The 17,412-nt window shown below is 35.2% G+C and overlaps 1 protein-coding gene across 5 annotated transcripts in view; it reads left to right on the top strand.

The window, feature by feature from the left end:
* PARN (poly(A)-specific ribonuclease) overlaps positions 1 to 17,412 on the top strand; it is a 63,051-nt gene that overhangs the window by 3,018 nt on the left and 42,621 nt on the right. Inside the window, exons 4-18 of one of the 5 annotated variants that reach the window (XM_074918885.1) lie at positions 267 to 334; positions 484 to 514; positions 1,269 to 1,329; positions 2,038 to 2,203; positions 2,393 to 2,458; positions 3,205 to 3,243; positions 5,165 to 5,207; positions 5,859 to 5,936; positions 7,976 to 8,032; positions 9,037 to 9,114; positions 10,280 to 10,323; positions 10,807 to 10,849; positions 12,558 to 12,633; positions 14,754 to 14,864; positions 14,953 to 15,022. In XM_074918885.1, the coding sequence (XP_074774986.1) occupies positions 267 to 334; positions 484 to 514; positions 1,269 to 1,329; positions 2,038 to 2,203; positions 2,393 to 2,458; positions 3,205 to 3,243; positions 5,165 to 5,207; positions 5,859 to 5,936; positions 7,976 to 8,032; positions 9,037 to 9,114; positions 10,280 to 10,323; positions 10,807 to 10,849; positions 12,558 to 12,633; positions 14,754 to 14,864; positions 14,953 to 15,022 (1,031 nt within the window). Of the gene's footprint in view, positions 1 to 266; positions 335 to 432; positions 515 to 1,268; positions 1,330 to 2,037; positions 2,204 to 2,392; positions 2,459 to 3,204; positions 3,244 to 5,164; positions 5,208 to 5,855; positions 5,937 to 7,975; positions 8,033 to 9,036; positions 9,115 to 10,279; positions 10,324 to 10,806; positions 10,850 to 12,557; positions 12,634 to 14,753; positions 14,865 to 14,952; positions 15,023 to 17,412 lie in introns of all 5 variants that reach the window. The other 4 variants (XM_074918883.1, XM_074918887.1, XM_074918888.1 and 1 more) reach the window with 4 other exon arrangements.

Here is a 17,412-nt window from a genome sequence, read left to right as displayed (position 1 = left end):
CTCATTTCTTGTCTGTTTAAGGAATGAAAGTGCATACTACAAACCATCTTTGGGCACTAGTGAGATGATTAAATGGGGATGAAAGCTAGTTAAAAAACTCTGATGTATTTATTTAAAAATTACCAACAGAGAAAACATTGGTAAAGAAGATTCAGGTTTGCTTAATTTGGAAATGGAGAGAAATCATATTTATTGTGGATGCATCATGGTTATCTTTAAATATGTACGATTTTTATTCTCATGCAAAGTTTTCCTTTCCTTTCCAGCATTCCATGGATTTTTTGCTCTTTCAGTTTGGCCTTTGCACTTTTAAATATGATCACACAGAAGAAAAGTACGTTACTCTTTTTCCTATTCCTTGTTTTCTTAATTGAGAAATTTCTGAAGTGGTATTGATAAGATGTATTGACAGGCAACTCATCTTTTCCACAGGTATATAATGAAGTCATTTAATTTCTATATTTTTCCAAAACCCTTTAACAGAAGTTCACCAGATGTCAAGTTTGTCTGTCAGGTTAGTAGAAAAACAAGTTTGATTTTGTTTGGTTAAGGTATACCCGCAGCAAACTTCTAAAAAATATTTCCAGGAAACTACATCCTTGTAGAGGGAGAAGTGGTTTGTTCTTTTAACAGCTTAAAAGGCAGAAGAACATAAGTTTCTGTTTTTTGGTTTTTTTTTTCCTTATAAAAGAAATAAGTGTCAGTTGAGAGCAATCTCTAAAAATGAGCTTTAAGGGAATTTAGTCAAAGTCAAAGGGTCTTTGACTTCAGTTTTTAAATCTTGTTATACATTACATTGTGTGGTTTCTGGAATTGGAGATAATGTTCCAAACCTGGCAAGTTGATTCTGTTTGGTTTTTTTTTTTCCTTTCTTGTCTGACTTCCTGCTCCCTTGCTTTTTCTGTTTGATCCTTTATTTCCATCTGCTTATCTTGCTTTCACTGCTTCCCAGGCTATTGCCAGCATTTTTCTGGTCTCGGATTTGTTCTTCTGAACCACACTTTGCTTTCTTTAGTTTCCTCTCTCCACATAGCTTGTTCTTTCATCTTTATACCTTCAGTGTATTTATTGTTCTTGTACTTTATGGAAGTTGAAAATAAATAACTAAAGTAGCATAGCCTAAACTCTGTGTGGCTTCTTTAGGGTCACAAGCTTAGTTGCTCTTGACTTTGGACTTAGTATAATTTCTTAAAGTGAAAACCAACTGAATTGATCTTTTTATGCCACAGATGCTCTTGCCAATTGTAAGCTATTTTCTTTTGTTACAGAGTTCAAGTATAGATTTTTTAGCAAACCAAGGATTTGATTTTAATAAAGTTTTTCGCAATGGTGAGTTATTTTAGTGTGTTCTTTCTTTCGATATCTGCAAAATTTATCATGACACCTTTCTTAATTTTCTGAAAAAAAAAAAAGGCAGCCATTCATAATCCACTTTTAATACGTAATTAAGTTCTCTGAATTATTCTTATCCCATCTACAATTGTGCCGATAGTTACTGCCTTTCCAAAAATTCACTGTATAGATTCAACAGAATAGAATTCCTGTTTAGATAAGTGCTTGGTTGTTTATTTTTGTTTGGTGGCTAAACAAATAGTCGCAAGTTATGTAGCAGCGTAATGGATCATAGCAATATTTTAGAAAAAGGTATCAGTGCATTGTAATAGGTGCTGCTGCAGTCTGTTATTAAAGTGATGCAGATAGCAAATGGGGAGTGCTAAATATTTTTGTGACTGTGATTTACAGTGCTGCAGTCCTCAGGCTCCTGCCTTGTGCAGATAAGGCATACAGCTCTTAGAGTTCAGTGGTACCAGCTAATCTGGCATGTGCTAGAAGGAAGCCTGTATAGACACAGATGAACAATGGGGTCTAGAACAGACGACTGAAAGAGAAGGATGTCTTTTGAGCCTTTAGGGGTGTAACACCGGCAGATGCTTGGTTAGTAATAAGACTTTGCTGAATCGTACATCCCTAATTTGTATTTAATCATGATAAACTTTTAAATGTATTTAATTTTTTTAAAAAAATTTTATTTTCAAGGGATTCCATATTTAAATCAGGAAGAAGAAAGACAGCTAAGGGAACAGTATGATGAAAAACGTTCTCAGGCCAATGGTGTGGGATCTCTGTCATACATTTCTCCTAATGCCACAAAGTGTCCTGTAACAATTCCTGAAGATCAGAAAAAATTCATTGAGAAAGTAGTGTAAGTAAAATTGTTCGATATCCTCTGATGTTGTTGAAACTAAAACATAAAGCGATAGTGACATGTTCATATGTTGAAGCTATTCTTATTAGTTCACTAGTTGTGAAATAATTCTTGTTTTGTTATGAAGCTGTAAACATCATAAAGAGAAAGCAGTAACTATAGAAGCAAATAATCTGTTTCTTCCAGGGAACAGATAGAAGACTTATTAAAGAATGAAGAAAACGAAAGTTTGGAACTGGAGCCATGTACGGGGTCAGTTTCTGAAGTTACATATCTTCTAAAAAACTTATTTATTTTGGCCATATAGAATTAGGGGAGTGACAAGGAAGAATAATATCTTTACTTGGGTTAAGTGTAGCAGAATTTGTTTGACTAATCTCTGAAAGTTGAGACAACGTGGTAATTTATATGGATGTCATACTTTGTTTTATGAGCCATAACTTCTGCATGTAGTGACAACATACTTAAGCGTAGCCAAGAAGTGTCTTGCATATGTGAACACCCTTTTACTTTGCTGAAGTGCTTCATAAGCATTGGATACGCATTTTATAAACACATTTCTCAAATCTATTGAGCTATAAGTTATCCATAGTTGACACTGTGTATTGAAACTGGTTTTAGTGGGTCTCCTTCCCGAAGTAGAGTACAGTTAATTAAAAAATAATTTAAAAATTGAATTTAGAAATGCTAGAACATTGTATCGCTGGGGGTGAGGTAACATCACTGTATCTGTGTTCAGTAATCATGACTACAGATTATTTGCTTATGACAGGATATGTGGATAAATGTGCAGAAAGGTGTAAATGCCTTTACAGCTTGGCAACTGAATGACAAAATTCAGTAAAACCCTTCCAAGCCTATAGGTTCTGGTAGCCGTAACTTACGCTTTAAAAATCCTTTTCCAAATGAACACGGAGCCAGCTTTAACTGAACATTATTACTTTGAAATGCTTTTGTAAGAGGAGTATTAGTAACACAGTTGTCTTTTTGATTTTTAGATTTCAGAGGAAGTTAATTTATCAGACCTTGAGTTGGAAGTAAGTTACTGGTAATACTGCCTTACTGCATATTTTTAGTATTTCTGGTAAGAAATCAGGGTAAGATCTGATCTACTTAACCTCAGAGGTGAATTTAGACTTTCTTTTTCCCTTTTGAGAGAAGCCTTTTATTATGTTGTGGAGATAAATTGCATTAAAATGGTTTGTGGTGATTCATCTGAATGTTTTAAAGCTTAGTATTTATTCTATCACTCTTAATCTAAAATCTGTGAATAAAAGATCATAGCCTAGATTTAACTAACAAATGTGACTTGACAGGTTTTTAGTGAGTTGAAAGTGCATGTGCTCTCACAGATTGTGGGCTTGGCTTGGAAAACTACTAGCTCTATAGTAGGGTACTGGTATGTTTATAGTTTTCTGTCAGATGCCAAGTATAAGCATTTCTGATGATGTAAAAATCCTAGTTCTAGTAGTAATTATCTTCTTTCTTGGATTACTTTATCCCTTATTTTTGCCTAAATATAACCCTTAAGGCCTTAGAAGAAACTGTAAGGCTGTAGAGATTTTTTCATTGTTCTGACTGCACTAGTAAAATGTGGAAAAAGGTAGAAATAGTGTTTTGTTTTTTTTTTTTAAATGCACACTTAGATAATTCAGTGTTGCAATAGTATGGCACTCTTACTTAGACTGGAAGTGGATAAAATCAAGATGCTCTCTGTAAAATGGAATCACAAGAAGTGGGTTTAAGAACTAATTTGAAAAAAGATGTTTTCAAGAATTTTTCTGTGTGAATTTTTTAATATATCGATAGAATATCTGTAGATTTCCAGTAACACATAGTATTATGTTTGACACTTATTTATGCATTTTCTCTTAGTGGATGGAAGAGTGTGTTCATGAGTTGTATTTTTTTAAGATTTGGCTGTGTTGTTTTATGTGTATGCAGCTGTGTGTGCTCTGTGTGTATATTGGCGAGAGAAGGCAAAATTGTGAAGTTAGCATGGAGATAATTAAAGCAGCAAACAGTGAGGATATTGATTGCCCTTGCATCCTCAACTCTTCACAGGTCACGTTCTCTAGTGAAGTGGTGTTTTGTGTGCAACAGTGTTTGATGCATCCAAGGTCTGTGACATGAAGCAGCTTGAAAGTGAGGTCTAGGTTCCAAATTGTGTGAGCAATCAGGGTGGAGAGGACACAATAGTTTTCTTATATGTGTTCTCTAGTACTAGATTTAGTAGTAGCCAGAGGACAAAGGAAACATACTGCTTCTGCAGTGGTTATATAATTGTGGTGAGTTTATTAGAATGGGAAGATTAGAGTAATCTCTACTTGTTTAAGCAGTGGAAGACAATATTCTCTGACCTTTCTATCAGTTGGGTGCTCTGTGTATGGTAGTACTTTGGTAATTAAATGTGATTGTGGTGGAGTGATGCAACCCTGTAGCAGAGGTAATGACATTTGTATTAATATTTCCTATTAGAGCTTTCTGTTAGCAGGAAGTTCAGGGTTGTTTATAAATCCTAGAATGAGGGACCTATTAAAGGCATGCCGTCACCAAAGAAGCTGTCTTGTGGCTGCAAGTAAATTAGAGCTTTCTCATCAGTGTTTTGATTTTGGATTTCTTGAAAGCAGAGATTCTAGGTTGTGATGAAGCATCTAGATGATGTTTGCTTGATATTGCTAAAATAAGAAGTTACAGGTTTCATGACAATAGGATAGGAAATTGCATAAGAAAATACATTTTAGTGATAATTATTGTTAGGTAATGTAAGGAGGCCAATTTAACTAGACTATTGGTTCAAATTTTCAATTAGTTTAAAGTTAAAAGGAACTCTTAATAGTTCTTTTGCACTTAAGACTTAGTAATAATGAAACATAAAATTACTGAATCACTGTTGTGGTTTCAATATGCTAAATGCCAAATTAATAACTAATTATATTCTCATTTGTTTTGATGTAGGTATCCAAAAGGTATCCATGTTGAAACTCTGGAGTCAGATAAGGTAACTAGGCATGTTACTGCCTGTAAAATTTGCTCTGTTTAAAGGAAATTGTACTTAATCTTTCCAAATCCCCAAACTTTTACGTCTAACTTGAGTTTTGTTATGCAAAATGTGAAATGTTTTAAATGGAATACAATGAACTAGTTTTTAAACATTAAATCTGACCAACATATGAAGTATAAGCATGTATTTGTGTGGCTTAATATTATTATTTTTTTTAAAAGGGTATTAAAAGGTATTTTAAGATGTAGTGGATCTGACAGTCAGTATTGGTGAAAAGTAGATCTTGATCTTAGAGGAAGAATAGTTACATCACATGCTGCATCCTCACTTCCCAGCACAAATCTCTGCTTCAAAAGATATTTGAAATCTGCTACTTAGAAGGAAATGCTGATAACCTTTCCTCAGAAGTAGAAAGTGAATTTAGTAAAAGTTAGGTTTGGTGGATGAATCTAGTACAGCTTTCTAAAGTAGGCTTTTGGTAGTAGATGGTAGTGGTGCTTGCAGTAGGGACAGTCATGTTGCCAAGTAACAGCAGCTGAGGTATGACTTAATTTTCTTTACAATGTAAATTTACAGAAACTTGTAGTGGTCTTAAATATGAACTTCTCAGAGTCATTCCTCCAATTATTCATTTTTTTATTTTAGAAGGAGAGATACATTGCTATTAGTAAGGTAAATGAAGAGGAACGAAAAAGAAGAGAACAGCAGAAACAGGCAAAAGAACAGGTAAATAAGTTCCATTTCATTAGTTTATGTGAAAGAGGGGGGGGGAGAATCTGTGGTTTCAGTCAGCTGTGCAGAATTGTGTGATTTGGTTTGGTAGCGTTTCCCTTTTGTTTGGCTGTGGCTGTTGTCTGAAACTGATCCTCCAAATTCTATCAGATAACTTTAGGCTTTGAAGTAGAACAAGAAGAATTGCAAGACACCCTACAAAACTTTAAAGAAGGAGTAATTGTAGCATACTGAATCAATATTCTGGAGCAGTGAATTCCTCCTTATATGAATCTGCTCTATCAGAGAGGCATGGTCTAGTAATAGGAAACATCAGTGATTGTATTTGTTAGTGCTGTATAACAACAGTCATTGCAAAAATATTGCAGAAATTCTCAAGCAAGTTTTCATGTTATCTGGATTCACAATCTGTCCTTGGAGTAGTACTCTGTTATGGAACTTGCTTGCTCTTGGTTGTCAGAGTTAGTGTCCTGTACAATTAATATGTCATCTGACTTCTCTGGGTGGAAACATGCTGCATATGACTACTGTAGTAACAAGTTGGAATGTTGTCTCTGGTATATTCAGGCACCCTCATCATTGTTTATGGGACTTGGTTATTTTTGCTTAGTGAGTCTGACGCAAGTTTCAGGAAGTCAGAGACTTGAATTGGGGGAATTTTTGATCATACTTGTGATTTGTGCTTATGTGTTTCAAGATAAAGTCAGTTTGGGTTGGGTAAATAATACTTGCATGTAGAATGCCTGTTAAGAGGGAAGGGCTGTCTAACAGAGCTCAACTAACGTGACATCTTTTTCCAAAAGGCAAATTAGGGACAATTTGCTACTACAGTAGACTTTTCTGAAGCAATCTTTATAAGTGTATTACTCACTCTGACTGTGGCATTCTGAGCTGAATTAAAATAACAGTGAATGTTTTTACTGAATTTTACTTCTGGTTGAACACAGATAATGCAAGGCAGAAATTACTTCCCTAGACCTGAAAAAGAAAAATGTTACAAAAAATTCAGTGAAACTAAAATAGATGCTGTAGTCAGATCCCTCCAAACCAATCTGAGTCAGTTTAAAATGTGTAACTCACATTATACAACTACAATATTACATAGATACAATATTATATAATACTTCTTATTTTTGTTTGTATAAGTAGTGAAGAATATTTCTTCCTCAGTGTCAATGTTAGCATAAAAATGCTATCTGATTTAACAGAAATAATCAGGATTCAACCTGTTGCATTTTATGACAATGTAGGTAAAAAATATGGCTGAAAATATGTAGCTTAATTTTAATGTCTTCTTGAGCTGTTAGCAGGCTGATAGCTGTTGAGCACTGTTGATAGTATATTGACAATGAACTGACTACAGCTGTATTGGTCTGGTCAGGATGAAGTTAACTTTCTCTGTAGCAGCCCATGGGTTGCTGTGCTTTGCATTTGTGGCTAAAACAGTGTTGATAGCATACAAGTTTTGGCTACTGCTGAACAGCGTTTGCACAGTGTCAAGGCTTTCTCTCTTTTCCAATCTCCCCCAAAACCAAGTAGGCTGAGTTGGTGGTGGGCAAGAGGTTGGGAGGGGATGTTCACAGTTGTGGTGTTAATATTCCCAAGAAACCTTTAAGCATGCTGAGTCCCTGCTGATGGGAAGTGGTGAACAAATTCCCCTTTTTGCTTTGCTTGTGCATGCAGCTTTTAATTTTTTTTGTCCTCTCTGTCCCCAGGGAAGGGGGAGTGAGCAAAGGCAGAGTGGGTGTTTGACTTCTGGTCAGGGTCAACCCACCACAATAGCTTGTGACTTTTTTTTTTTTTTTTTTTTTTACTTTACTGTGGACTAGAGCTACATATAAAACTGGAATTCTGTCAGCAGCATCCTGCTTTGACCTCGGTTATCTTCCAAACATTGCTCTTTCCTCTGTGGTCTGTTCTTGGTTATGTCCGAGAAACAGTTCAAGCCAAACTGGTGTGTGTGCCAGTTTGCAGGTACAGTTTTGACAATATTTGTATTTATGTTTTACTAATGTCAGAATCTTTGCTTACAGGAAGAACTGAATGATGCAGTAGGATTTTCCAGAGTTGTTCATGCCATTGCTAATTCTGTAAGTTAACATGATTTTTAATGCACCTTTGGTTGTAAGAAAAAAAAATAATTCAAAGAAAGAATTCTTTTGCTGTTATATTTTTGAGGATAAGATGAAATACAAGTTAAAGTGGCTTCTCCTTTTGTTTTAAGTTGATGTTGCTTCATGTTTTACAATGGTTTAATGTGGTAGCTTAAATAAGCTCTTAAACTAATGATACAAACAACCTCATTATCCATACGAGACAACAATACCAATTTCTTAGTGTTCTTAGAGGACTTTTTTTTTTCACTGTCTCAAAGATTGTTGTTTTTTTTTCTGGCAGTTAAAGGCTTAATCAGAGAAGGTCATCTGGTTCTCTTCTATACTTCTTCATAGTTAAAAGAGGCTATAGTTTTCCATCTGTCCCCTTCAGCCCAGTTATTTTCACAGAGTTGTTATGGCCTGCTTTGTAGAAAGAAAACATGTATGCATATTGTTTAACAAGTGGAGGATGCGAGGAAGCAGAAAAGGTTGTCATGTCAAGTCAATCAAAGTTAACGTTTAAAAAATTTCTTGTACTTTTTCAGGAAGGAACTTGCTTGTACATCTGGCATGAAAGGTTCTGTGCTCCAAGAAGCCAGATCATGCCCCTAATAACTATCATATATTATAACCGTAAAGAATATCTTGTGAGTTGTTGCACAAGCTGTAAATTAAAAGGTAGTGGGCTCAGAAATCACTTGACTTCAATCTTAAATAGATTACATTTGGAAACCAAGCTGTAAGTAGCTGTTCTAGTGCATCTTCTCAACGTTTGAAGCTGCTGCTGAAGGCTGTGATAAGTGGTTGAGAGTAGAGGAAAAAAGTGGCTGCTCTGAGAGAATGGAGGAGTCTGTGGGGCAGGCAGGGAGCAAATGGGGTTTGATTTGTAGTTGTTCCCAGCTGCCCTTGGCTAGCATCTGGGATAGGTGCTTTTCACACAGTGCCCTTGCCATGGCCATGATTGGAAATGTAACTGACATTTAATGTTCTTTTCACAGGGCAAGCTTGTTATTGGGCACAATATGCTGCTGGATGTTATGCATACCATACACCAGTTCTATTGTCCCCTCCCTGATGTAAGTAATCTTCTGAGTGTTCAGATGATGAAATAAATGCCTTAATGTATTTACCATTAGTCTCCAAATTTTCTTGTGAATGGAAGCATATGACGGTCTATTAAGAAGAACAGAAATTTATTTTTAAAAGAATGCTTGTTACTTCCGGGCTACTGCCTTATTTTGTTAAATCTTCATGTAGAAAGCTTAGCTGAATTGAATTCTTCTTTACAATTTTAAAATTTTCACATTTAATATTGGAATTGAATTGTGTTTTCTGCTCATATCTGTTAGTCCTTCAGAAACTGCTGGGATAACAGTAGGTAAATTTATTTATATATTTATATATTTATAAATTAATTGGTTTGGAGCTTCAGCGTTAATTGTGTGGCATTTTTTCCCCCTGAGTGTACAAAGTGGGAATACATGTTTCCATGTAATATAGTACAATTAATAGAATCAGAAATCTTGTAGCAGGATGATCTTCATTGGCGTGGAGAGGTGGAGTGTCCGAATAATCGGAGGGAGAATACTTTCATGACTGCAGTAGGGCAGTCTAACAGATCAGGACTGCAATAATCTTAACTGTTAATTTAAACCAAGCAGTGTATTGATACTGAGGACTTTGGCTGAGGAAGCCAAAGATCTCATTGGAAGGATGGCCCATATGATGGTTACGTTACTTGCAGTCCTCAAGGGCTCATGGGTGTTCCGGGAAAGGCTTGATGTGAAATGGAAGAAAGACGTTTGGGACCTGTTTGAATGGTGTTGGAACATAAGCAGTTGTCAGTTGTTCCTGTACTTTTGACATTTGGAAGATCTAAACCTGTAGGCAGTCAAGTATCTGCCTGGAGTGACTGGTTATATTGCATAGACACAATAAATGCTGGGAATGTTTAAGTAGAAATGTTAACACAGCTGGAATTAGAGGTAGTCTAGGTTATATAATAGGATATTGGAGGTGATAAAACATTGTTCTTATGAATGAAATAATTAGTCTGTAGTTCTGTGTAGTTGCAGGTGGTATTTATGGTAATGCTGACAAATACATCTCTTAGGGGGTGAGAATTCAGTCACTGCATCTCAGTTTTAGAAGGTGGTTGAATAATTGTAGCTGTTGCTATCTATCATCGGAGACTGATAAACACTTATTTGGATTTTATCTCCTGGTTTAATGTTAAATTAGGACCTGAGCGAGTTCAAGGAAGTAACATCATGTGTCTTTCCCCGGTAAGTGCTTAGTTCAAACTTTCAACTGTTTTAGTATTGCTTTAGCAAGCTGTTACTGTTTGTCTTAGCCTCATAACCTAGCTGTTACTGGAAATAAAATTTGGAACAAGTTAGATAAATACAGCTTTTGAAAGTATTCTGTAGCATCTCTTTTTCAGAACAACAGTGCTATTGTTCTACTTGGCAAGAGATGCAGCTTTGCTACCCCCTTTTTTTTGGCATGATGTTTGGTCTTTCAAATCTGCACTACATTTGGAACAAGATTTATTTGCTACTTATTGTTTACATCCCTTGCTGTTGCTTAGTTGCTGTCTTTTTTCATGCTGAACAAAGCCAAGGAATATTTTGGCTACTCTAGGATCTGAGAATAATTTTTTAGTAGGGTGAAACTGTTGTTTCCCAGCTAATACACCAAAACATTTTTGAGGATTTGGCAAAATGGACATTCTTCCATTGCAACTTTAATTCTTACTTTGTTTCTAGGCTATTGGATACTAAACTGATGGCAAGTACACAACCTTTTAAGGTAAGTTAATATAATTATAGAATGATTTGAAGATACAAGTTTGTATTAAGTGCATATTGAAACAAATGATATTTTTTTTCTTAGAGGAAAAATGTCTTAACTGTTTTCTGTGATGTTCCTTTTTTTGGTAAAAGGATTATTTTTCTTCATCCTTTATCTAGACTTAAACTTTTAGAATATAAATTTTTACTTTTGTACAAGTGACTTTTGTGTTTGCAGTTTTAAGGTAACTTAGCTTTGAATTCCAAAATAGGTACCATATATGTGACTTAAAATGTGAATAGCAGATTTTTTGTCTTGTAAATTAGCACAAGACTGCATCTTTCCTCCAGAGTAAAAAAGTGTTATTCATGAACAAATAGGACCTGGAGGCTGCTTGTATACTCAAAGCTTTAGAATATTCTGAATGCTGACTTAATTTTGTTTAGAAAAAGATGCTTGAACATCATCATTAGCTTCTGTTGTGACCTGCTGTTCAGTGTGTAGTCAGCAGGAGGAAAAAAATTACAGGTGTCTCTTAAAACCTCTTGCAACATGAGGTTTTTTATTCTTCCAAAGAAGTATTGAGTTAAGTGATCATACTCTCTTGTGTGCCTTTGGAATGAATTAATTAAAAAACCATGCTGATGAAGCAGCATCTATCTTTCTGCATACCTCTCTGACTTCAGAGCATTGCATAACAGAAAAATCTCATTAAAATGTACTTAGTAGATATATTCAGGTTTTTCTTGCATACTGCTGTATTGTACTCTGAAAACTAATAGTGCTGAACATCGTGAAGAAGTTTCATGTTTGGTACAGTTCTGTTGATACTTGTAAGTTTTACAGAAGATGCTTGGGTTTTAGGCTATTATTACCAAGAGTGCCTTGGTATACCAATATAATGCATCATTTGAGCTTGTTCGTTGTACTGAGGTCTTGATAACTTTTCAGATAACAGACTTGATAACTGTCTTGATTTACAACCAAAGGAAATTTGGTCCTCAGATTTCAGACAACTTCAAGAAACTTTGTCTGAGGCTTTTTTTATTTCCTTGCTGTTGATTCTGCATTTTTTTTCCATCGTACTGATTTGTCATTTGATAAGAACTTCAAGAATTTTGGTTTGAAGAAATTAATAATCTGTGTATCTTTTGAGTTTTATATATGCACATTGTGAGCGTGTACATTTTAAGTGTGCATATATAGATTCAGTAATGCAACTCAGCTAGGCTGAAGTGTAGAAGCAGCTTTCTGAATTGTCAGGCTTCTTTCCTTTTATTACTTTAAATCAGCAGTATTTAGATTTACAAAACTTCACAAGAATGTCCAGTCAGCAAACACACTTCAATACTCACATTGAATATCTTCAACCATTATGATCAGTCTTAGGATACTTTTGCCTTGCTCTTTGTGCTGCCTTTTCCCCTGCCACGTGTACCATGCATGGAACCAGATTCAAATAGGAATATTAGTTTGGCATAATTCATCATCAAGAATTCTGAAAAGTATTAATAAATGCTTGTGACTCATGTTGCAGGTGAGACAAGTTTACTTTTTAAAACTTGTCTTGACAGACTTCTCTGGTGTATTAGTGTGAAATGAAGCTATGTATATATCCTTAGAGAACAGAAGATGGCAGCAGTAAATACTTAGTTTATCCTATTTGATTTCAGTTTCCAGGGAAAATTTGCTAGGCTCTAGGAGTTAATGGTGTCTTTTCTTGCAGGAGATCATTAATAATACGTCCCTTGCAGAACTGGAAAAGCGTTTAAAAGAGGTTCCATTCAGCCCTCCTAAAGTTGGTAAATATATATCAAAATGGTCTTACTTCTGAAATGTTTTCCCCTTTCAGAGAAAGGAGAGTGTTTAGATTACTTTTTTTCTTGGTGTGAAATGTAAATTTCCCTGTTAATACTTAGTGTTTTGATAAAAGGGACTTTAAACAAATAGTGCATATAGTATAGTGCAGTTGTATTTAGAACTATTAGTGGAAGTGAGCAAAAATCCTTCCACTTCATTTCAGATAAGAGAAGAATGGATGTATTCAGTGAACAGCAGTTTCATCACCATCTTTGTTTTTTAGATTGATTTTTGGTGAGTAACTCGAAATTGTTTTAGAACTGTTTTGTTTGGTTATTGTTGTCCTTTGCATCAAAACTGGAGCACTCTAACAAACACTTGGACAAACATAATCAAGAAGACTTACACAGTAGTGATTAGTCATGTGTGTTCTAGAAATTAAAGTTCCTTTAGAACTTTCTTTGCTTTGAGGTGAACTAAAGGCTATCTAAGCAAAGGGCAAGCTTATCTCAAGGCTCTGGAATTTTTCTTAAGCTGCTGATTTAGAAAAGGGATACTGAACAGTAGAGTATGCTGGAAGGAAATCTCAATGCTTAATCAAAAACAAGACGAGTGATACTTTTTGTATTGCTGAATGTGCAGAGCAGATGCACTTAAGCTGTAGTAACAGGGGAGATAATAAGATGGATAATCTACAATCTTGGACAACGGGCGGGCGCTATTGGTGCCTAGATCTAAGTAGTGCTGCGCTTATGAAGTGCACAGTAATTGCATGCAGACTTCTTAGTGTTTTATCCTCTGTAGCTTCTCAGGATGTAACATAATTTGGCAGCTGTCAGGTACTATTTTTTGCTGATGTAATATAAAATAATAACTTTACCAATATTTTTTTTTGGAGCATAATAGGATCATAATGGTTAATTGAATCAGAAGTGTTAATATTCAGTCAGAGATGATTCATGTGGTTGAGAACATCCAAAGCAAAGCATGTTTAAAAATACTAGAAGCCTTTTGTTAATTGTTCATTATGTTTTCTTTTGGATATGTATCTATTAAAAAAAAATAATATTAAGTGCTAAGAAATGTCCTTTTCAACTCAGCCAGTATAGCTTAACATTGTCTGAATCTCAACTTTATTTTTAAAATAAATATTACAAGGGCTTATCTGAAAAAAGGCCTGATGTTTTGCTACTCTAGTTTCAGATATAAAAATTTGGATTCAGGTTTCTTTTTACAAAATATAACAAGTATGCTTACATATTTCCATTGTTTAAGTTATGCTAGTATTTCTTTATCACTGCTTTAAATCCTGGGTATATTTCATCATTGTTTTATCTTCATTTGCTAAGTTGAATGCAATAAATTAAATGGAATTATAGAGTTCACTTTTCAGTCTGTACCTTAATGTAAGAGTCACGATTCTGGCTTTTTAAACAGTTAATTTAAACAGTTAATAACAGTTCTTCCAGTCCTATTCTCAGTATGACTTCTAGAGGAAAATGAGCCAGCTTTCTACAGGTTGAGAAACTAGCTACAGAGGTGAAATAACTTTGATGTTGGAAGTGGGAAAAATTTAATTTATAAAGAAAAAAGTGTGATATGCACATATTTCTCTGTTTCTGAGACTTGGGCACTTTTGGACACTTCAGAGAAGTGCCTATTAAGGTTTCCACTTTCAGATACTTCTCACGGTCTTCACGTAAACCCCAAGCATGATTGTAAATAATAATAAAGACATCCTTTCATCACTTAGTTCCATCTTCACCATTTATATACCTTGAAAAGTCTGACCATAGGTCAATTGGATGGTTAGCAAACAGGTTAATAGTAGAGTTTTCAATTAGCCTGAGTGTTCTTTTAAATGCAAGACAGGGAAAAAAGATGCTGTATGGGGAATCCTGCTGTCATTGTATTAGAATTAATACTCCATTTTGGCAGAGTAGGTCTGTGGATTAATAGCTTTTTAAGAGAAAGGAGTTTCTGTTCTAGGAGAAATTCTGAAAATTCTGAAAATCTTACCCAAATGACGTTATACTCCAACAAAATAAGTGTGTTGGCAAGCATACAAGGCTGCCTTTAATGTCTGTGACATCGTCTTTACAAATTACTTTTTTCTCCTCAGAAAGTGCAGAAGGGTTTCCAAGTTATGATACAGCTTCTGAACAACTTCATGAAGCAGGATATGATGCTTACATTACTGGACTGTGCTTCATCTCCATGGCTAATTTCCTAGGTAACTAAGTAGTCTTTTTTTCAAATCTTCTCCTTAGTGCTGTCTGTAGCTGCTTTTTTACATACTGAATTTCTTCTTCATTCATCAGGTTCATTCCTCAGTCCTCCGAAAAATCACGTGTCTGCTAGATCAAAACTTATTGAACCTTTTTTTAACAAGTAAGTAGCTGCTGCATTAAACTGCCTGCTGAAACATGGAAATAAAACACTAGCCTCAGAATCAATGGCTAACTGCATTTTTCTTTACACTTCAGTTTTGACTGGCTTTCTGATTCATGCTAGTAATGCTGCAGAGAGGCCATAATTTTTAAAGTAAATACCTTTCCTTCCCAAGAGTAAATACCTTCCTCCCAAGAGAATGGTTTACTTTCTCTAACCTGTAAAAGGATACTTCGAAGAGTACCTGGACTGCTTTGATGGCCTTGTCCATGCCAGCGTTGAGAATATGTTTACAATTTAGAAAATTATTTCTGGAGTAATCTTTGGGAGTAGTGGAACTGAAGGAAAACTGGTCAGGTGTCCTTTATGCTGTAAGACACTGTCAGAAAATGGTGATAGTTAAAACTGAGTACGCTAAACAGTCTAGAAAAGACAAAATATCCCTACTGTAAGATTAATCCAAATTAGACAAAGCTATTAACATTAACAGGTAACCCATTTTTAAGAAGGCATAAAAACCATGTGTGATTAGTACTTTATGGGATGATGGTATGATCAGTATTTTGCTTTGAATTGGATCTTCATGATGATTACTTGAACAAATTGAAGAAAGACTTGAGAAATCTAGAAGTCTTTATGCACAGATTTGATTCTTTGCATAATTAATCTGTAGATTTTACCTTATAAAGTTTCTAAAGATGGTATAACCTGTCATAAAGGGAAAGGAGTTGAAATGAAAAAGCTGCTAGTGCTTTAGTCTGTTTGTTTAAATTCAGGAGAAATGCCATCCTTTCAAACCCTATCATATAGGAGTTGGCAAAATTAATTATTTTAGCTTCAGATGGCTCACACAAATGAGGAAATAATTGTGATCAATGGCTTTCAGCTTTCAGTGATCTGGAAACCAAAATACTATATTGACAGCAGTTAGCTGATTCTCTTGACACTCAGACATGTGAGGCAGTAATATTCTAGCAGATGTTATAAATTGGATGTTCCTTAGATTGAACGTGGACCTGCAGTGACCACTTGATTTGTATGTGAAGGTGATGATACAACTGATCAGCATAATTTCATTTTAAGATAGGATTTATCACAGGGTTGTTTTCAGAAACACCAGCACACACACATGCCAACTAGTAGATGCCAGTTGTGGGGGCTATTTTTTCAGTCATCAAGCAAAATGCTTTCAGTTCTTTCTAGGGATGCATAACTGCAACAAGTACAAACAAACTTCTAAAACTGTCACAATAATACATTAAATTAGCTTTTCAAGTTAAGTTGTGTACTTAACGATATTCCTCTAACAGTGACATTTCACAGCGTTTTGAGAGGAAGCCTGCTGTCTCTGTTCTGGCTTCGGAGATAACACTGCTGAACTGTAACAAAAGGGAAAGTTTACAAAAAATTGTAGGGAGAAGAATGTTGGGGTTTTTTTAAGCAAGAACTAAAAATTGCTGTTTACAAGAAAAGTTTATCCATTCTGTCGTTATTCACAACTTGTAGCTTCTTGTTTCAGATAAGGTGTGTATTATTTTAAATCATGGGAACTTGGAAGACATGCCATGTGATCTTAGAAGCTTTGCCATATTCTAACTAACACCTGTGACCTCACCTCAGTCAGAGCTTGGAGATGAGACTGTCTCACCTTTTCCTTGTAGTGAGCAGGTCAAGGCTTGTATTTTTAAAGCTAGGTTTTGTACCGTAATGCAAAACAAAAAACCAGAATAAGACAACTCCATTTATTTAATTATTTTTTTTAAAAAGAAAAAATACTTAAGTACGTGTCAGAAATCAGAGCTGTTAGATTATTTAAATGAACAAGTCTCTTGCTCTGTTTGGTATGTCATTGCAGACCAGATCTCTGTTTCCAGCACTTGGTCTGTTCAGCACCTGTAAAGAGCATCCAGAGCTTGTGCAATTCACACAGTTATCTTAAGGTCCCTAGTGAGTATGTTGCTTCTGGGGCTTTTTTTGCAGGTATGCTCTGGGCTGCCAGCTAGCTTCCTGCTACACCTAGTTTTCTCTAGTTTGTGGTCTAGAAGCTTTCCCTAGCTGAGCATCCTCTCTTCCTCCCGGGGAGAAAAAAAACTATCTTCCTCCTTCCTCCAGAAGTTCTACCTGATCCTGTGGGCAGCAGTCAGAACAAGGAAACCTTTTCCTTTGTGCTGTAGTCATGTTCTTCAAGCAAAACACAAACTACAACATGCAAACAGTAAGCTAAACAAATGAAAGTTATACTATCTATCACAAAAGTTTTTCCTGAAAGAAGCAGAACAGAGTAGTTTATTATAAGTCAATTATTTAGAAGCAATGTTCTCAGTTTGAACTATTATCAAGATAACCTTGAAAGTATTCTTTAAAGCAGACCACTTTATGATTCTTTGGGT

This window comes from Athene noctua, chromosome 15 (genome assembly GCF_965140245.1).
Source record: "Athene noctua chromosome 15, bAthNoc1.hap1.1, whole genome shotgun sequence".
In the NCBI taxonomy this organism is placed as follows: Eukaryota; Metazoa; Chordata; class Aves; order Strigiformes; family Strigidae; genus Athene; species Athene noctua.
The sequence above is the reverse complement of the archived record's forward strand: the minus strand, read 5'-3'. Positions and strand labels throughout refer to the sequence as shown.